This window comes from Coloeus monedula (assembly GCF_965178545.1).
Source record: "Coloeus monedula genome assembly, chromosome: 14".
Lineage (NCBI taxonomy): Eukaryota > Metazoa > Chordata > Aves > Passeriformes > Corvidae > Coloeus > Coloeus monedula.
Window position 1 is genome coordinate 13,922,775 of NC_138794.1, and position 21,616 is coordinate 13,944,390.

Below are 21,616 nucleotides of genomic sequence, written 5' to 3' on the forward strand. Positions count from 1 at the left end.
TTCACTATAACCTTTCTTCTGACAATGATCCTTGGTTTATGTTGTTCAAACCTTGAGAAACTTGTAAGCATGGAAAAAACTGTCTGAGGCCCATTTCTTGTGACATGGTTGTAGACATTGGTTTTTGGGTTTTTTGGACGACACCTGTAAACTCCCAGTCTGTACCACCTACCTTTCCTTCACTGATGGATCAGGGAGAGAGACACGCCGCAGTATGGCTGGCAGCAGTTCAGTTCCCACTCTACGTGTAGAATATTCTGGAATCACCGTGTTGTGATATTTCTAGTCTAGCTGAAGACAGTGTGGAAATCACCCAAAGTGCCCGAGGCACCAAGGTGTGCCCAGAGGTGCTTGTGACGCTGCTCTGGGAGCAGCACGGACACGCTGCCTCGTTTGAGCGTTGCAGCCCCGCTCTCCGCGCTTCCCTCACCTCCTCCTCACGCCCAAGGGCGCGCCCGCCCTGCCCCATCCTTGTGCCGCCTCAGCCCTTCCCGCCGGGCGGGCGGCTCGCCAGCCGCCTCCACACGGCGAGGGAAAACAAACCCGACTGTCAGGCGGTCTCGAGCCGACAGCACCCGGGCCCAGGGCTGGGTTTCTTCTTCAGAGGGTTGTTGTGGCCACCCCGTTCCGTCCCGGCGCGGTTGGCCGCAGCCCGAGCTGAGGAGGAGCAGGGCGCCTTCCCCTCCGTTTGCGGCTGTAGGTGTCTGTCGGGGGGCTCCGGGCGCGCCGCGCGCTCCCTCAGGGAGACCAAAGGTCGCGGGCGCGCGGGCGGGAAAGCCGCGGAAAGTCTCGGGCTCACCTGCGGGAGCGCCCCCCGCCTGGCTCCTCCCCGGCCCGGCCGCGGCGCCCCCTCCCCCGCTGGAGGGGGCGGGCAGTGCGCGCTCGGCTCCGGCGGCGAGCTCGGCTGGTAGGGCGGCGGAGAGAGTGGCGCGGAGTTGGCGGGGATCCCCTGCGAGAGAGAAACGGCTCGGGACGGGTGAGGAGAGCGAAAACGGGCGGTCTGGGAGCTGAGGGGGGCACCGCGTTACCCGTTTTTCACTGCCGCGTTGGCTGGGGCCGGGTGGGCACAGGACTGTGGCGCGACCGGACAGAGCGCGCGGGCTCGGGGGACGTCGCCGTGCGCTGGAGCTCGCGGCTGTGGCGGTGGCTCCCGGCGCCGAGGCGCCCTGGGTCGCTGCTTTCCTCGGCTCCGTTAAACACGCGCCTTTCCAAAGGCCGAGGGCGCCGGGGCCTCCCGGGCGTGAGGAGAGACCACGGCGGCTCTCCCCGCACGACCGGCGGGTGACGCGCGGGGAACTGGCGGAGCGCCGACCGTGCCGGGGCAGCCCTTCCCCCGGGCGCTTCTCGGGGCTGCGCTGGCGAGCGGAGCGGGGCCGCCCCGGGGCGGGCGAACTCAGCGGCCGAGGGGAGAGGGAGCTGCCGGGAGAACAGACAGCGATAAGATCGGATTCCGTCTTCGGAGTCCTTCTTCGTAGTCTCTGGGGCTGTCAGGAGTGGGGGTTTTCCCCCCGAGCGGGGCCGGCCGTGGCTGCCCCGGAGCTGCGGCTGCGGTGCCGCAGCTGGAGGTGCTGCTGCCGGCCTTGGGTTCCAGGTGGGCGGGCGGGGCCTGGAGCCCCCGCGGGGCGCCGAGACCGCCTGCTCGCACGCATTCCTCCGGGGATTCCTGGCATTCCTGGGCAGAGGGCACTCTTGACTTCTTCATCTCCCTTTTATTCCGGGAATTAGCGTATTTTTTGCGAAAGGGTGTGTCCGCATTGTGTGTGTTCTTTTTCATGGGAAAAGTTTAGAATGGCAGTTCTGCCATTTGTTCTTCTTCCAATTAACTTTGCATCTGATATAATTTATATCCTTCCAATTTGATGACAGCTTTATGGGGAGATCAGTGCTGCGATAAAACTTCTGTGGTGAGTTTGCATTAGGTTTGCAGTTAACCGTTGTTGCAGCTTTTATCTTTCCCTTTTTTTTAGCATGCATACATTTTTAAAAAACTATTGCAGTGCAAGTCAAATGATTATCAAAATAGAAATAGTGGAGAACTCTTGTTCTATTTTTCTGAACATCTGCACTGTGTTTATCTTGTGTGGACTCCTAGAAGTGAGTTCTGTAGGTGAATTAGAAATCCCCATAGTGTATCCTGACTTGTATCCTTGACCATGGGAACACCCATGGGAACTTGATAGATTCAGTGTCTGACGCCTCTGCTGACAACTGTCATATGTCTCGTAGTTATGAATCTCTTTATAGAGCTGGTTTTAACACAACTTTAAGATTTCTATAAAAATATAATTAAAATGGCAAAACCAATCTACTGTTTGCTTTTTAAGGGTGGTTTGTAAGAACTTGTTTGACTAGCAATTATAATTTCTACAAGTGTCATAGTCATTGAATTGTCTTGGGGTTTTTTCTCATGTTAGACCCAGGAGAAATTTGCTTATGCTCACAGTGTGTTCTAAGCCAGATGTGGTTACTGATGATTAATATAAAAGTGTAACAAGTTGCTATGATTTTTTTTTTAAATAATTGGGAGTGTTAGTTTGAACTTCAGTCTTTGGAAAAAGATAATAAATTGAAATGAAAACTTTCATACATTATTGAAGCCTACGATTAACTGTGTAGTAAGCATTATGTTTTAGAAGTTTGTTATGTTGTGGAAGGCAATTATACTGAGACAGCTGCACTTTTAAAATGGAAAACTGTAAAATAGGAAAGCAATGCTTCTAATTTTTGTTAAAATTCTCTTAGGGTATTAAGATAATCTTTCACATAAGAGAAGATGATGGTTTTTAGCAGACAGTTTGTTGTTTAATATTAATGAGGTTTTTTAAAATTAATCTGAGATAAACAAAAATGCAGTGCTTCAAATGAAGTATCTTTTAAAGGGACTAATATTTTTACGTGTGTGTTTACAAGTTAGAGGTGTTTCTGAAATATGTCAATCATAGGAAAAGTATTCGTAGTTGGTTTACATATACCTTGAATTGCCACTAACATTAACTGTTTCTAAATGCCATCTAAATGCAAATACACACTACAAAGGTAACTAATGTTGTGACAGTACTAAAAAGGCCTTATATTGCTAACCCCTTGATTTCTGAATTTGTGGTGATATTTGGAAGAGCCTTCTACTCCAAGAGTGTATCATACAACTGTTTGGTGTTTTTTTGTTTTATTCTCATTATATGACTTAGTTGCATTTTACTTTTAAATCTAATGAATCTAGACTGCTTAGGCTGCCTGAATTGCCTCCAAGCAAGCCACCTTATTTTAATTTCTGTTAATTGCATTATTAGATCTCACTGTCATTACTAAAATGTCTGAGAATGCACTTAGGTTCCCCTGGCAGGGTTTCTATGGGAGATGTGGAATTTAATTCACTGTAGAAATAGTCTGTGGCATGTCATGTATAAGGAATTTTACCTCAATAAAAGGATGACAAAGTTGAAGAAAAGAATTGGTGACAGTTCCTTCTTCTGGTCTACATTGTGTAATAGGAAGTTGATCTTTCTAGGGGTATTGGTGAAACTGGTTTGTCTGGGTTCTGCAGTGTCATCTGAAATGTGCCGGTGAAATGACATGACCCCAAACGTGAGTTTTTAAATCTTTTGTCATGGAGCAATGCAAGATGAACATATGTGCTATGAGTTTATTCAGCCTGGATCATAGTGGGCAGGTTGTTATTTAAAAATAGCTACTGAAGTATTTTGAAGCCAAATAATTCTGCAGGTGTAAAAATTTAAAACAAAAGTAGACCATCACAGATTCATTCTGTAGTCTGCTGTTTTACTATTTCTGCTTTTTGAAGTCATAGTGATGATGATGATGATTATTATTATAGCCTTTTTACTATGGAGGTAACCTGAAATCTGTACATTAATATCGAGCACATAAACACAGAACAATGTTCAGCCTATGGTAGTATCTACATATGTTGATGGAAAGGAACTGGCAAGAATCTGGTCGACGTCACTGGTACTAATAGATTTCTGAGAAATGGCAACAAAAGCTAAAATAATGGGGCATTTCTTTCACTTCTGCACCCTCTCTATGCAACTCTGAATGGCAGCAGAAATGTTGTAGCTACCTACTGACCATGTGTTCAGATAAAACAGGCTTAAGAAATTTGTGTTTCTTTTATCTGTCCCACTTCTCCATCTTTTCTTAGGGGTAGGAGGAGGTTATCTTCTACCTGATCAGTTCAGTGATACCATTCAGAGGCAGGCTCTGCAAAGGATTAGATCCTTGCAATGTTGAGATTAACAAATGTTTTGAATGGCCAGGATGAGAAGAAGGTGTTAGAATTTCTCTGGTTTTGTTGCTAGGTCTCAACAAACTGTGTACAGAGGAAGGTGGTACAGACTTGATGCATCCTGAACTTAGGTTTGGTAATTCTGTTTTTAATGCATCTTGACTGTTGCGTTGGAAGGATATGCAAAAACACAAAAAATAGGTTGGTTTTGCTATTTCTGTTCTTAATTGGCAGAAGAATGGGGAATCCACTCACCGAGAATGCTACTTTACCAGATTATTGTATGAGGGAAAGTGTTTCACGTGCTTATGGAGTGTTTATGCCAGGCATGTTTATCTGGAAACATGAACACATTTCAGAAACTGCTTTGACCTTGACTCTGAATGGTGTTAAATCAAAATGGTAGTATTTTTCAGTATAGCCAAGTATGAAAATTTAATCTTAAACCCACAAAAATTGACATGTTAAGAATGCATGTGCTAAAGATTTAGTGGAGTGGTAGTCATGGAGTTGCTGTTGTTTGGGATTAGAGCTCACTGTATTTGTTCTGATCTTGTACCATCTCTGCCAACAGACCTGGCAGCCTCATTGGAGGATTTTATTCAAAGGTAGGTTTATAACCTTTCATTTTATGTGAAATAAAATGGATGACAAAATCCATAACCAGACATTTTAAGTATATAGTTTCATTTTTCCAAGAATGCCTCTAAATTTTTAGCCAAATGAAATGTTTTGATTTCTCTTGGTCCATCTTTTGTATTTATGAGTTTCATTAGTCAGGCTAACAGTATGAGATTTAAAATTAAGATTCTGTATTAGCTTTTCACATTCTTCTTGATTTTGGTAAAAATAGAGAGCGATGAAGAATAAATGTAATTGGAGAAATGTCTCAGAAAGCACTTAGACTGCAAAAAACCACCAGGGAGATTGGTAAAACTGGAAGATGCTTCAGTGATTACCACAGTGTCCTCTTTCTATGAGGGTCCCCAGGCAAGCCAGGAGTCATTACCACTCAGTAATGACTCTCAGTAGTCTGAGCATGACCATATTTTGACTCCAGGCATTTGCAGCAGTTTGTAATACTTTAGTTGCATGTGCATTGCACACACCTTTTAAAAGTAGCTAAAATGTGGATCTGGACGCTAAATACAGTGTGTAAAGGAGATACATTGTCCAGGCTGCCCCTGCTTATTTATTCATACCAGCATGTTTTTATGTGTTTGTGTGTGTGTATACATAAACTCTCCTACACACTTGCAGAAGCCTGAGAAGTAATTACCAGCCATTAGGAATGTTTTAACCCTATTTTAAATTCTATTGAAAGATACCTCTAAGACCTGTTGGAGTTTATTAGAATGGAAGATATATTTAATGTACATAAAGATACACAAAAGGGGGTAGTTATTTGCATTCTATTTCAACATAAGCATAATGCAGAAGTAGAGTAAAATTTAAACTTTTATATAGAGATGGGGGAGTGTTTTCACTGATGTAAATAAAGCTCAGAATATTTTGTAGGCCTTGTTGAAATTAGTTGGGGTATGCCTTCACACGTTTATTTGCACACTATTAGCTGTTATATGCAGGGAGCAATGTTCAGCAGTAGCAGCCTTTATTTACAAGAACAATTGGCATCTAATGTTGCATTATAATTCCACAAACACTTCGAGCTTCATAAGGAAGCAGCCCTGCCTCTCTCATTTCCCCCAGTAATTATGCTATCCCAGTGTGAAGGTGAGAAGTGTGGCAGCGTATGGGAGCTGGTTAAACCTGTGCTCGCAGAGCCCACACCAGGTCACTTTGGCTGCATAGGCCTTATAAGCCCTTTTAAGTGATTCAGTCCCGCGCACTATGAAGCTTCTTTCCTCTGTGGGGTTTTCTAACCTCTCTCTCCTGTACTCAGCTTATGTCTCTCAGACAGAGTGTGATGATATCATCTTGTTCTCTGGTGGGGCCTGGGCTCAGGGCCTGCAGTTCTGACTGCATATTTAAATTTGAAAACGCATGGCTGAGTTAGTTGAAAGAAACTAGATGGGTATGAAGCCAAGTATTTAAAGAACACAATGTAATTAAGACAAAGTTTAACAGTTGAAAAATGAGAGGCATAACTAGCTTGAATACACATGAAGCTGTGGCCTTACATTGGCTGTATAAATATGACTCCTACAGCCTATTTTACATGTAGCTTTTGTACTTAAATACTTGCATCTCCATAGAGATTAACTCTGCTCTGTGTCTATATAGGTGAGACATTGGTCTTCGCAAGCAGCTGTACTCATAGCTCATCATTAATTTTGTTCAGGAATAAGTTGTGCACATATAATCAAGGTTATGCAAGTTGCATCTGTCAGGTTGCTGTAAATGTAACTCTACATTGTAGACAAGATTATAGTTTTTTGGTGGGAATAATGAGAAGAAGGCCCAGTGAAATGTCACATTTAAAGTGAAGGAAAAATGTTTGGAGTATAGGAATCTTTTATTATTTAATTATGCTAGATAATTTTATAAATAAATGTGTTCCTGAAGCACTTGTAAAACTTTTTAACAAAGGTTGCCCTAGCTATGTCCCTTCCTTTGAGAAGGGCTTTCTAACAGACTTTTAACAAACCTGACATTTTTTGCTCAAGCCTCTAAAAATATGAACAGGATGCTCTCTTCTATTTAAACAATAATGATATCATTGGGATGTACTAAGATAATTTCCTTTGGAACAAAATACAGTTTCTAACACTGACAATTGGAGGAAAATGTAGTGAAACAACACATAATCTCTTGTGGAGTGAGTGTAATTATGTCAGATGTTTGGATGCAAACCAACGATTGTATTTGAAATCACAAACCTCTTTTAGAATCTGTAAGGATCCTTGTGTCCTCAGCCATCATTTCTCTCAACGCTTAACGCATATGAACATTAAGAATTTGATGAAGTAGAAGAGAGTATATATAATAACATTTCCTCTTGATGACACTATTTTTTTTTCCTTGTTTTTAACCTTCTTTGCAAGTTGGTAAGAAAAATGAGGGAAAATCGAGTGTGGTTGTATCATATGTATATAGTCAACTCTGAAGTAAGTATTTATAAGGTTCTGTTGTTTGCTTGCATTTTGTATTTAAAGTTTATAAATATTAATTGTAGTGCAGTAATGTCAGGATACTCACAAGATAACCCCAGTAATTGGATCCTGTTAGTGGCAAGACCCAACTTGTACAGGAGCTTGTATCTGAACCCGTATGATGAGATGAGACAGTAGCATGGCACAAATATACTTGGGCAGGTGTTTGTGTCCATATAGAGCTTGTACCACAGTAACCATGAATAAACAAGTGCAGCTCTCCATCTCCCTCCAGTGATTTAACTATCACATTCTGCAGGACCTGCGACTACTCACTGCAGATCACATGAATTAGTTTCTTGGAACTGTGTTTCAGATACAGGTAGATTTCTGCTTTAGTATACTTTTATTATGTTTGGTTTTGTTTCTGATTCCCTTTTATTTATGATTTGGGAAAATCAAAAACATTCCTTCAGTAAAGAAAAAGAGAAATTTTAAATAATGATGCGAAGTATATAATGCAGTGGTAATAGTTTAGAACATTACATGAGAAATTTGGGAGTTTCTTAGCATTTTCATCATAAACAAAATTAAGCCTTTACTTTGCACTCAGTAAGCGAAGTTATTAGGTCATGTGTTACTTCCTCTGGGGATAAATCCTGTAAAATTATGACCACATGAATTCATGCATAGCAGATAAAGAAAATTGGATATATATATATATTATGTCCTTGTTTTTAATAAAACTCTGAAAATTTATGAGACCTGACGATCTGCCAAAATGTGGTGGTGTTGTCTTACAGCCATTGAAGCAGATTTTCATTTGGAAAAAAAATAAAAAACAGCCAACAAATCAGCCAACAAAACCTGCTAGTTGTCACACAGCTCAAGCATTTGGCTGATATGTCACATACTTTCATAGGACTAACAAGATGTTCTACATTTCAAACATGGAGACTTCCTCACACACAACGTTTTTCAGCCAGAGGGAGTATGAACCAAGTTGTAAGCAAGTGAACAGTATCTTTTACTCTAATTGCTTTTAGTTGTTTCTTCTACTGACAGTCTTTATTAAATACAGCCTCTTCCTGTCCTTGGAAAGGTGACTACTAATATTCTGTTTTATTGGCTGGCTATCTGAGTAGGGTTGTGTAATACTTGAGGGGAACTGAAACTGAAATTCTCCTTTCTAAGGCAGCAAAACCAAAGATCATCCACTTTGCTCCGCTGCATTTTGGGAGAAATTGATAAAATAGTATCTGTAGTGCATACTAACCAAAGCATGGCTGTTGGCTTTCACTAACAGCTATGGAAGAAAAGAATTACTTGGAATTTTCATCCTGCAGAAGGAAGTTCTAACTTGTCATCTATAGGCTGCCATCTGAAATCAGAATAGAGAGTGGTATTTTTCACAGAATAAAAATGAAAGCAATTAATTCAGAAATGTTGACATACTTCCTATAAAAAAGTATTTCTCTGGGTCAGTGTTCCTGGCTGGACTTCATTTTTCATTATGCACCCAAAGCTATATGACTACCATATTTAATCACAGCTTGGTCAAAGATAAAAAAAACAACTCACGTTGCATTTATGAAAGGCACAGACCTACATGGCTTCTGGTGTGGAGGCTGGAATTACTGCTTTTGGAGGGAGGCTTGCATGGCCCACTTGCATTGTGGGTGTGTGGTCCTCCAGTATTTACTTTTCTCTGTGGGCACTGTGCACAGCTTGGACTGGCAGTGGGTGTGAATCTCACTGCAGGGAGCACTGCAGTGTTGGATGTACAGCTCTGGAACCACAGGGGATGAAGCAGGTCACACCTGGTCCTTTCCTCTTTACACTGCACCAGTTGCTAATACAGGTGCGTGGGGGGACTGGAGCTAAGGTGGTGCATGGCATCTAGTACTAAGTGCATTTAGATGGAGTGTTTTCTGAAGAATATAATTTGCTAGCTTTTTATGAAATATGTAAGGCTAACTCTGCCTATAGCGATAGGTCAGCCCTGTCTTGGATGCTGAAGATGCCTTGATTTGGTCTTGTGTCTGTGTGATACCAAGCATAAGTCCTTGCAGTCTAACACTGGTATATGGAATTTTGAAAAATACGTGCCATGTGGCTTAGGTTCACTGGAACTCCTGATTGTTTTCAAATATAGAACTTGTCACAGTATCTTTCCTTCCAACAAGTAGGAAGAAGAGGTGGGACATTAAGCTTTTTGGGCTGGTTTAAACGGGAATGAATATTTGAAAACTCAGTGGTTTGTTTTCCAGTTCTTCATTTATTGAAATTTTAGGTAGGTCTTTGATGCTAACATCAGAAAAGCTGACCAATAATAAAATAATCTCTGAGTAGTTTTTTTTTCCTCACTGATGCCTGCAGATATAGTATGACATGATATATTGTAAAAAGTCGTTTGTTATAGGCCTTTTGAAAGTTTTGAATTTTGACCACTAGACAGAGAGTGGCAGTTTACAGACAGTGCTGGGGAAAAACAAATGGTGGCAGTTTCATTGTATACTGTAACTATCATCATTTTCTTTCTAATAATTGGGGGGAATAACTGCCAGATGTGCTATAAATACAATTTTATATAGACAAAAAAACCTCAAGTAGGAAAAAATCTTAAATGGGGATAAGGAATCTGTTGGAAAGATAGCAAACTTGTTTCAGATGTCTTTCTGTCGCTGGATATTGTCAGTTTGCTCTTAAATGAGTTTTATTGTCTTTTTTTACAGTCCCATATATAGAATTTTAAAATTGCACTTTTCTCCCTTCTGCTCTCTGTAAGCAGTAGATGAAATAAACTTATCCTACCCCAGGGCTATCTTCCAGATGGACTTAAAAGGCGCAGCAGCCTAGGCCCATTTTTCTTTTGCAGAAGCAAATTGTAGATAGGGTTGACAATGATGAAGTTTCCCCTCGTACTTGCAATGTATGTTTGTGACAATGTTTTCCATCAAGTGTAAAAACATTACAGTTTTGCTCTTACCATGAATTATCCTGTCTGCTTCCTTTTCTTTACCCTCACAGAATGTAAGTTTTCCTTCCTCTTCTCTCCTAAAGTTATTTCCTGTCCTTTTTCCATAACGCTGTCATTTGTTATTGACCTAACACCCACTTTGTGTGATATTGCTGATACTTTCTGAATAGTCAGCTGCACAGAGAATCCATTATTTAGCTTGGAGAGCAAGCTCAATGTTATGTAAGGCTGGAGAACAAACTTTATAGTTCCTTCCTGGAATTTTGCTGTGCATGTGAAATATCTGGAGTAAACATCCATAAACTGTTACATCCTGCTTTTTCAAAAAAGACACTGATTAAACTATATGGGCCATGAGGAGTTTTTTTTTCTTACGGTAATAAAATCTGGAAATAAATTACGTGGAACCAAATGTCATTTGGTAATTTAGCCTCAAATAGCTAAACATTTTCAGAATTCCAAAATATTCAGAAGATAATGAGGTATGCCCTCATCTTCCTTTAATGAAAAATCTTCAGGTGATCCAGTCTGAGGAGACTCAGGATTGGGATATTGGATGTGGGGGAGTTTCTGTTTTTTTGACATTAAGGGAGCTAGGGAGGAGTCCTAGTGCCATAAGAACAATGAGATCTCTTTCATTCTTCCATATTCCCTCACTAGATGTATGCAAAAGGAGCATATGTGTAATGTGAAGCAGTACCTTTGAAGCATGTGTGGCTCTTTCAGGAGGCCAGGGAACATATCCATTGGTGGGATAGTGTGTCCCGCCACGCTGGTCACCATCTCTGCCTGGACTGTGTGTCCCGGCAGCCCTGTCTGTCTGTCCGTTCAAGGCATGTGGTTGGCTCAAAGGCTGGAGCACAAAGCCGGAGGTGCTTTGTAATGAGGGTGTGTGGGCAGGATACAGGAGAGCAAGATTCTCATGCAGAGTTTGGCATTTAACAGGATTGGGAAAGCAATTTTTGTGAATAAATCTGTCATGTAGATTTGGCTAAAGAAGAGCTGAAATGGGTAGTGGAGACAATTCCATGCCTTTGTAATGCTGTAATGTTAAGAAGGGAAGAGACCTGTCTGGCACAGGGGTATATTTCTCAAAGGCACTCTTTTCTGCTAATGTTGTCAGGGACAGCAGCCAGGGTTCCAAATGACAGAGGTTTTCTTTTTTGTCAGGCAGGTCTCACATAGCTCCTGTTAGCTAGCTAGAAAATAGCTGTGAAAGGAAATGTTTTTAAGGAATTTAAACAAAAAGTTTTTGACCTGTTAAACCTTCAGTGTTCATCTCCTGTGGTTCTTTGTAGAGTGTCATATCACCACCGAACAACAAACTGCTACAGAAGAGCATGCAGAGTATCGGATTTTCAGATATGAAAGCCTCTGCTGACAAGTTCTCTTTATAAACAAAAATGTCATAGTTTCTATTTTTGGCAAAAAGAAGTTGTTCCAAAGAATGAAACCATTTTTGAGTAATGATAAAATAATGGGACTTGCATACCCACTGAAGTCAGTAGTTAAAATGAGTGTTTAAACACCTTTATGATGTCTAATTTTAGAAAGAAGTCTCAAAAGTGAATGGCTTGAGCAGCTTTGAGTGCCCGTTTTGTTTGTTTGTTCATAGAAGTTTTTAAAGGTTGCTATCCCTGACAATGAATTTAAAACACAAATTCAGTTTGAAAGTTTCTGCTCACCTCAGGCAGTCCAAGGCCATGTTGCTGACAAAATAGGTGATCCCATCATTCCATGGTGCTTTACTGCTGACCTGATTGCAAGATGCTGATGGTTGTGTGTCATTGACTGTATTATCTGTTTTAGCAAGTAGAATATTTTCAAAATAAACTAATTTCTTGAAGCAGTCTTTTCTTATGTTCTGATTAATTTGTATATGATGTTGTAATGATACTTGTTTCACAGATATGAGATAGGAATTGATTTTATAATGTAATGATAGTCTTTCACCTAATTAAAACTTTAACAGTCATTGCTTCTGTTTTCTGAAAATTGTATTTTTAAACTCTGAGACAGCAATTAAAATTACTAGCAATTCCATATTGTTTAAAATTTAACGTAGTAGCTTGGTAGAAGACCTGGAATTTGGATTTATATCCCTCTCTATTTAAAAAAAAAAGCTTCTTTATTTTTTTAAGTAACTACAAGTATGTAACAAGGAGCTACACAAACAGGGAAATTGCCTTCCCAGCTGTCATTTAAATATCTAACCTCTTTTCATAAGCTGAAGAGTAAACAGACTGTTTTGTCATAGCATTTGAGGGCTTCAGCAGACTTACAGAAGATTAAAACTGGGCAGTTGTAGCTGTCAGGGCCCCCAGCTGTCAGCTCCTGCGCTGTATCAGATGTCAGGATTTCAGTCGGTCACAGCATGGAGCACAAGGCTGATTTCATTTACCTGAGTATGCCAATCTGCAGTTTTTCATGACTGAGGTATGTACTCAGCCATCAGAGTTTTCAGATGTTTTCATTTTTGACATGGTGACATCTGTCAGAGGAATAGGGCAAACAGATGGGAGAGGAACAGCTTCAGTCCTCTTATCCTCCTCTGTTGCTGTAACCCTGCCAGAGCCTGAGATGTGACTGTATGATGTGTGTGCAGGAGAATGACTGCAACTGTAATTAATCAATTAACATAGTTTCAGGATTTCCTCAGAAAGGCTGTGTGTGATGAAAGCCAGTAATGCTTTTTCTTTAATTTAAAAATGCTTACAAAATTGCAAACCCACTTTTTTTGTGTATTGTAAAACAGCTGTTTGATGTAATGTAGTTCATGTGAGTATTACCCAATGCAGCTTGACATCCTACAAAATAGAAATTCTAAGTAAAACCTTCAAATATTTGAATAGTAGAGTCATCTGTCTTTTTTCTTGTTGATGTCATGGGAATTTATATGTGTAATCTTTTTTTTTTCCACAGTTCCAGAAATATAAAATGTGTTATTTAAAAACCAGTTGGTTTAGCTCTTTTATTTCTACAAAGTTTTATCCTTTTGTACAATAAAATGTAGAGTTTTATTAGTACAATGCATGTGAAGAAGACAAATACACATACTTCTTTATGGTTTTAAAGACAAATTAAACATATTAATTTAAGGTAGATTATTCACCTAAATATTGCTTCCTCATATAGAGGAGAGTTGGTGTTTTGTGGTTATTTTTGAGGGGGTGGGGGTTGTTTGGTTGTATTTTTCTGGTTATTTAATATTTTTAGCAAGTTTGTAACAAGTTTGAAAGCACTGCTTTTGCCGTCACCCCTAATAGACATATTGTAATGTATTGCTTATCTGTTCCTTATACTGATTGATGTAATTTATGGTTTTTTAGCTTTTAGGTTATTTTTATTGACTCCTTTTTATATTTTTTAGTTGATACCATTATTGATAAATTCAGATAAACTTTACTCTCTTTATAGGTCTGCTAATACAGCTTGAAGGTGTAGTGTAAAGTTTCATATGCTAAGCAGTTTGTCTTAGTGACATCCATAATCTGGCTGGAATTGCCAGGTGTGGAGAGCCTTTTGTAACGATGTTCACATATTCATCCACTACAGATGAGTGCTACCAACTATGTGTAAGTCATGGGTTTCTCTCACTTGCACGGTCACATGCAAATGTGCCATGTGTGACTTTAACTTACAAGCCTGCTGTTGAGGAGGAGCTGGAGTTAGTTGGTTTTTAGAGAGAGAAAGTGGTTTTTGAGGGGAGCTATCCTGGTAGAACGAAGAATTGGATGGAAATTAGTATACTGTGAATATTGAGCCAAACTTTTTCATTCACTGTCAGGAAAAATGAGAACTCTGCTCTTGACTAGAATATCTGAGGGAGGTGGTTCCTGCTGAGATAGACAGGAGAGTGAAACTGGCTGCAGAGGTTTGTTTTTCCATGAGATACCCTGTTGTTTTGGTTTCCTCCTGCTGATTACCATCATTTAGTGATCTTGGGTTTGTCAGGCCTCAGTGATGACTCGACTCCCCAGCTCAGTTCAAAAGTTTATTCCCTCCAGGTTTTGTATCAGTCTCACAGTCTTGTGTTCCATTCTTTTGTAGACACAGCTCCTACTGTCCCTGCACTGCCTCTGCCTTTAGACAGTTGGCTCATAATCTGCCACAGACAGTAAAGTAAAACTGCCTGCAAACCCAGCTGTTAGAGAAAGAAAGAATGGCATTTAACATTAAAAACACAGGTAGGGTTGAATTTATTGTTTTCTAGATTGAAACAGTTTTGGCACGTATAGGCTGGAGTTAGCATTCCCATTGCTTCTGAAAAAGGCACTGTCAACCTTGGAAATACTAGCAGTGTTTTTCTATTTTTGTTGCTCAGTAAAGTATCTTGTTTTAAAATAGCAACTAGAGTTTTTTGGAACAAGTTTACATTTGGGAGATTGTTAAATTAATCTGTAGGAAAGTTTATTCTTAGGGGTGACAAGGAGATAATAAATGAATAAGTTTATTTTCAGATGTCATTAGAAACAAATGTTGAAACCCAAGTACCTAAAAACCACAACTCAGAGGAATGAGGATATTGAGCTTCCTTGCAGTGCTTTAGTTACCTGAAACTCATAAAACCTAAAACTGCTTGGTTGTGTTTTGCTCTCCTGGGCTTATATTTAAATGTTAATATGGCTGGTCCTAAATGCTGGCTTAAAAATGATCATTGGTTTGTGAAGGGTACAGTCTTTCAGTAAATATAGTGGAAATACCCAAAAGTCATGCTTCAATTCAAAAAATTATACCAGATTTGCTTATATTTGAAGTCATTTGATTCCAAAGCAATGAGCACCAACTGTGTGAAGGTAACATTCATAGAATAACATTACATTGATCCAGAATGTGTCAGTCTGGCATTTGTCTTTGTATCACAGCGTATTTGCTTGGGGCTTGGTAGAGCTTGGATATTGATTTCCCTGCATATTGCCATTAGTCTTCATAGTTACATTGAATGGTGGAATAAAGTAATTAATGAAATAATCTAACTTATTTAAAACAATGACAATTTTGTAATTTTTCTCCTTTTCAGGAATAATCCTCTGATAGACATGGAGCCGTATTTTGCTGGTTTTAAGCACATGCACCAGGACTATGAAGTCACTCTTGAACTGGCAAGTGAAGAGACTCAAAAAACTAAAAATGCGCAAAATTCTAGGGCGGGGTCTTATGGTGTCAGCATTAGAGTCCAAGGAATCGATGGACATCCTTACATAGTACTGAACAATACAGAAGGATGTTTGTCAGAAAATCCTCCTCCTCCTGGAAAAGAACAGCAGGTCATTCCTCAGACTGTAAACAAGCCAGCCACAGACTCCAGTACTGCTTTTAAGTTGGAGGACAAAATCAGTGAACATACAAAATTTGCTGGAACACAGCACATGCAACCGTCTATGCATAAAAAACTGAAGATAACCAATGTGGCTGAAAAGGAAAGTGGAATGCCAGATTTTAGAGATGAAATTATGAAATCTTCATATTTGTTGAATTTTCAAAGACATCCTGAACTTCTGCAGCCTTATGATCCTGAAAAAAATAACTTGAACTTGGATAATTACCAGTCTTCTGTGTGCAGTAAATCTAAGTCTTTTGCAGATGAAAAAACTGAAGCAAAGCCTTGGATTTCCTCATCTAAAGTAGCATCCCTACAGAAAACAAATAAGTACCTTGCAGAGCCAACCAAAGCAAATTCAAAAAAAATACATCTGAACAGGTCAGTAGAAGATTCAAATAAGCAGCTGCTGGATTGTCCCAGTAGCGCTATCAGCCCCAGTGACATGTGTGTTTCAGAGTCATTTTCACCTGCAGGAGGATCCCCGTGTGTTAGCCCCACTGCTTATCCTGAGACAAAAAAACCTAGACCAGATGTTCTTCCCTTCCGCAGGCAAGACTCAGCTGGGCCGGTATTGAATGACTCACGGAGATCATCGTCCTCATCCGCTACTCCCACTTCTGCAAATTCCTTATACAGGTTTTTACTGGATGACCAAGAGTATGCCATCTACGCAGACAATGTTAACCGGCATGAAAACAGGAGATACATTCCATTCTTGCCAGGAACTGGTCGTGATATTGACACTGGTTCGCTTCCAGGAGTAGATCAGCTAATTGAAAAGTTTGATAAGAAAGTTGATGCTCACAGAAGAGGCAGGTCAGGAAAAAGGAATAGAATTCATCCAGATGATCGTAAAAGATCAAGAAGTGTTGATAGTGCCTTGTCATTAGGACTCGATGTAAATTCTGATTCTGTAGGTGAATTCAGTAAAAGCTTGGGTAAGTCAACTGAGCACTTGCTGAGACCATCTAAAGTTTGCCTTCACAAGCAGTTATCCAGAGATCAAAAGTCACCTTCCAAAGAGATGAAGATTTCTGCTCGAAGTATTGGAAAATTGCAAATGCCCAATAAAGACACTCAGAGTGGCAGTTTCAGCTCTTTGCAACACCATAAACGTACTGGAGCTGATACCGAGAGCTTGACGGGTAGGTCAGCTACACTCCCAGGACAGAGTAAGAGAGAGGAAGTTAAAACAGTAACTTCCACTTTGTTGTTGCCAAACCCAATCACAAGTACACCTGAATCAGGAGCCAAGAAGATCTCTGTAAAAACATTTCCATCCGTCCCTAATATACAGGTAATTTTGAATTTGTTCTTTAAGCGGTCCTTTGCACTCTAGCATACGAAAGCTGCCATATTGTTAATTGTGTATTTTTCTGGTCTTCATTAGAACAAACTCCCATCATACTATACTTCCAAGTGGGACTGTTCTGGAGAAATGTAAATAAAAATTTTTTGTTGTTGTTGTAAGTATAGAAAACCTGATTTGTAACAAAACTGATTTTTGTATGGGTAAAGGAAGGTGGTGAGGCCAGACAGATTCTCGTAAATGATGTTATGATGATTCTTAAACATAGATGCACAAAAGTAGAATGTGAAAAGATATGTATGCGAAATCAAGTTGTTTTCTTTTTTCTTCTGGTGTGAAGTGTAGTTTCTTATTGCAGTAAGCCAAAATTCCAGTGGCTCTTTCAGAACTTGAGGTCCATAGTACATAAAAGTTTTCATTAATAGGATAGAATGGAGAAGTCCAGTCATACTGTTTGTATTTATAACTCTCACAGGATTGTTGTCTTTTGACATTTTACTTTTATCTTTTAGGCAACTCCTGATCTCTTAAAAGGCCAGCAAGATCTTGCACAGCAAACGAATGAAGAGACTGCTAAGCAGATACTTTACAATTACCTTAAGGAAGGGTCAGTAAACATATTTAACTTTTGGATAGGAGACTGTATTTTCTCGGTATTTATCTTCTATTACACTTAAAATGTGAAACAGTGAAGTGAAAGCTATAATTAAATTAAACATCTTTTTCACAATTCTGTATCTCAGCTGTGTCCTCTAAGGACTAATTATAGGATCCCCAAGTACCCAGGCTATCAAGACTTACATAAGGTATTGTACAGGATATGATTAAATGCCCTTGAAACTTGTGAATCAGATTATGGTTTGTCTTTTAAATACATCTGGAATTAAAGTTTGTATAATACAGAGGTTATTGGAGAATCCAGATCGTACCTTATGGAAGTCTAAGCGTTTGGGTTTTTTAAAAACAGCAACAACAACAAAGTGTTATTTCCTAAGGTTTGACAGAAACCCTCTTGTTGCTGTGCCTTTAATCCTTTGTGCACCTGTAACTCTTGGTATTTTCTACTGATAACTTACTGAAATATAAAGGAAGGTTTAATTAAAAATAGATGATACATTTAAATTTCTTTTCATTCCTGATATAGCAGGTTCTGGGGCCTGTTTAAGTGTTATTTTATGGTACAGTAGTCAGGGCTTGTAAAGCCTAGTACAACTACTTATTTTGGTCTGTTCGAATAATATACACGCTGAATATGTCTTTCCACAGCCACAGTCTTACAGAAGAGATTTACACTTCAAGAGTTCAGTGATCTTTTTTGTTTGGTTGCCTTTCTAGAAAACAGTTGGAATACAAATTTTTAACTCCTCCCTTTAAAGATTTTAATAAATCATAGTTAAGATAATTTCTGATTTGTTTGTATTATTTTGGGTGTTTTTGTGGAGATTGTAATTAGTTTGGACACTCCGAATTTGGTTTCATGTTAACAAAATAGTAACTTTGATCATATAATTGCTTATTTGTACTGTCTGTTTTAGAAGTCCTGATAATGATGATGCAACAAAGAGGAAAGTGAATTTGGTTTTTGAGAAAATTCAGACTTTAAAGTCAAGAGCTGCTGGAAAGACGCAGGTAAAGAATTCTTAATTTGCTTTGATGTGTTTCAATTGGTGCAGTATTCAGAGAGGGCTTGGAGAATCTGAATCCCCTTACTGACTTTAACTAAGCTATTAATGTAGTTCCTCAGGAGTATACCTTAATTTTGATGGCATGAGAAGGATTAAATGCTTATTGTTTATTATTTTATCCTCTATGAGAATTAAAAATGAAAATTTTTTTCCTCATATTCTTCTTAATCTAGATATACCTGTGCTTTTTCAGAAGATTTTAAATGTAGTTGCTGACAGCACAGTTAACCTTTTTAAGAAATCTCTACGTATTTGAGAAGGAGTTGGAGCAGTGAAGAAAAATGTTAGGCACATTCACATAAAATTTCTTGGGTAAAGATAAAATTTCTTAGCAGAGATAAATGTTAGTCTTTTGACTGCAGTGAGACAGACATGGAATGAGAGACTCATGTAGCTTTTGTTATTAATGACAGCATTATTTATTTGCAAAACACACCCTAGGAAATTACCTAAAAAAGGTATTTGAAAAATCTGTCTTAAGATAAGGACATGCTTTCCTTTGATGTCCATTTTGCATAATTAGTGATATCTCAGTACAATTGGCCCCAAATACACATGATTTGATTCATATGTTGCTTAATTTGAATTTTTCTTTATATTTGTATATTTTCTGTTCTACTGTCAACCTGCCTTGAGCAATTACCAAGAAGTTTTATGAAAATGAAATAATGGTTTCTTTGAAAATCTTAGCTTGGCCTGACCCAAATGAAAAATCCCTGGTGAGCTCAGGCAGTTGTTGGTACACTTTGTTAGTCTTGCTTGTAACTTCGCTTTAGATTAAAAAAAAAAGGAACTATTCTCAAGGAACATCTTGGCTTTGTGGGAATAAATGTCTATATTTAATTGTAGGTTTCGGATTCTTCGGCTGAAGTAAAAGCATTGGTGGAACAAAAAGCAGAACTTGAAAGGAAAGTGGAAGAGTTAGAGAAAAAACTGGATCTGGAAATTAGGGTACAGCACTTTGTTGTTATAAAGCTTCTGACTATTTCAAATACACTTTTAAAAATAAGTGACAACTGATCCTCCAGCTGAACCCCTTTTGCTTCATATTCTTCTTAATCCAGTTATACCTGTGCTTTTTCAGAAGGCTTTTTATTTAAAGTGTGGTTGGTCATAGCATTGTTACCCTTTGTAAAAAATCTCTTCTCAGTGTTTGAGAAGGAGTTAGGAGCAGTGACTAAAGCACATGCACAAAGAATTTCTTAGGTGTCTGCAGAGGTAAATGTTAATCTGTTGGTTGCAGCCAGACAGGCATGGACTGAGAGACAAACTATTACTCATGTAGCTGCTGTCTACTATTTTGCTTAACTTTTGGTTACAAAATTCAGAATCAGCAAAATTCCAAAGAAGAGAGAGAGGCTACACGAGCAAGCCTGAAAGATCTTCAGTTGCAGCTTGATCAAAGTATATGTGAAAAGGAAGCCTTAAAAAAGCAGCTGGAAGAAAACGAGAAGGAACTCAGGCAAAACCTGGAGGAGTGAGTTAATTCTAGAAAAGTTATCATTGAAATTTGTACCTTTTCTTAAACCTTTTAAATTAAAAGTACCTGTGTCTCCAGAATATGTTGATGGAACCAGATGAGTGACATCTGTTACTGTAGGAAGTGTGTCTACATTTAAAAGAGTTACGTCTTTAGAATATCTAGAAGGAAGAGAAAGATTGCTGAATTTATAGTCTTCTTCTTAGTGCAAATTGCTTTAATATTTCACAGTCAAAATATATAGTTCAAGTCTTTGAAATGTGGAAACATTTGAATGGCTTGAGTACCAGGTCTGAAATAAAATACAACTCCCCACTTAAATACCTACTTAGAAGATTTGTCATTTTTACCCCTCTGACATTTAATTTTTCTGCCTCATTATATCCCATTCTCTTGTGGGCAACATGGGAATGTGTGTCTTTTTAGTACTTGAATGAACAAATTAGTATTTCTACAAATTAAAAAATCCTGTCTGATTTTTACTGATGAGGCTTTTTCAAGTGAAGATGGAACAGGAGAAACACCAGACTGAGATCAGAGATCTTCAAGACCAGCTCTCTGAGATGCATGATGAACTGGATAATGCAAAACATACCGATGAAGGGGAGAAAGAGATTCTGATTGAGGTTAGTTACAAAGTACCAGAAGGAGGATCAGAAAATCAGAAAAATTGCATGAGAAGAGGGGATTAAGATACTGGTGGAAGAAATACATGCCTTTGCTTTTCCTATTCTATTAATCCAAACCAATGTACCATTATTAGGTGACCTAAGAAAGCATGTTACGATAGCTGCATTAACCCTAAAAGGAATACAAAGTGTAAGTACCATTGTTTTATGGAACAGGAGAACAGATATCTTAATGGTTGACACACAGGTGAGTTATCCACTATTATCAGATAATAATCTCAGTCAGTTTTAGCAATTAGGATTTGTGTCAGAACAGGGAAGATCAGTTCAAAGAAGATGTATATATTATCAAGGCCAGATGAGATTCAACTAAGAAAATTAAAAGAACTCAACAGAACAGTCTCTAGATTGTAGGCTTTCTATTAGTGGGACCAGGGAGAAAAGAGAAGGGGTAAGAGTCTGGAGAGGAGCAAAAGAGTTACAGGGTTTCTGTCGCCTTGGGATGAAAGAGGAATTGTCTGTAGCCGTGGTTATACTAATAAACTGATGATGAAATAGAAACACAGCGTATTAAATTTGTTGATAAGGATGTGTAAGAGTATCAGTGCAAGAATATTAAGGATGTTTGCACGCAAGATCTGCTGAGTAGAATTAACTACCTTGTTTTGTATGGGTGAGATTTGATTACTCTTAAATTACTCTCTTAAATCTCAGGCACTGTAATTGAAAGTTGGACAGAAGTAGGGGAATATCACAAATGATGGTGCTAGTACTGAAAAACATTACCTATGAAGAAAGACTTCAATCTGAATGGAGAAGTGAGGGAAGAGTCAAAAACACATCTTACAGAATGAAAGGTGATAGTGATCAATTTTTCTATGTTGTGTGGAGATAGAGTGAGAAATGAGAGA

The 21,616-nt window shown here is 39.0% G+C and overlaps 1 protein-coding gene across 5 annotated transcripts in view; it reads left to right on the forward strand.

Moving 5' to 3' along the window:
• The first annotated feature begins 764 nt into the window (after positions 1–764).
• CGNL1 (cingulin like 1) overlaps positions 765–21,616 on the forward strand; it is a 55,376-nt gene continuing 34,524 nt past the window's right edge. For 3 of the 5 annotated variants that reach the window (XR_014226805.1, XM_082290405.1, XM_082290407.1), the window contains exons 1-7: positions 765–976; positions 15,300–16,899; positions 17,424–17,518; positions 18,447–18,540; positions 19,446–19,547; positions 19,925–20,073; positions 20,567–20,702. Coding sequence is in view for 4 of the 5 variants with exons in the window: in XM_082290405.1 (XP_082146531.1) it covers positions 15,319–16,899; positions 17,424–17,518; positions 18,447–18,540; positions 19,446–19,547; positions 19,925–20,073; positions 20,567–20,702 (2,157 nt within the window). In the remaining variant the exon portion in view is untranslated. Of the gene's footprint in view, positions 977–1,803; positions 1,905–15,299; positions 16,900–17,423; positions 17,519–18,446; positions 18,541–19,445; positions 19,548–19,924; positions 20,074–20,566; positions 20,703–21,616 lie in introns of those variants that run through there. The other 2 variants (XM_082290408.1, XM_082290406.1) reach the window with 2 other exon arrangements.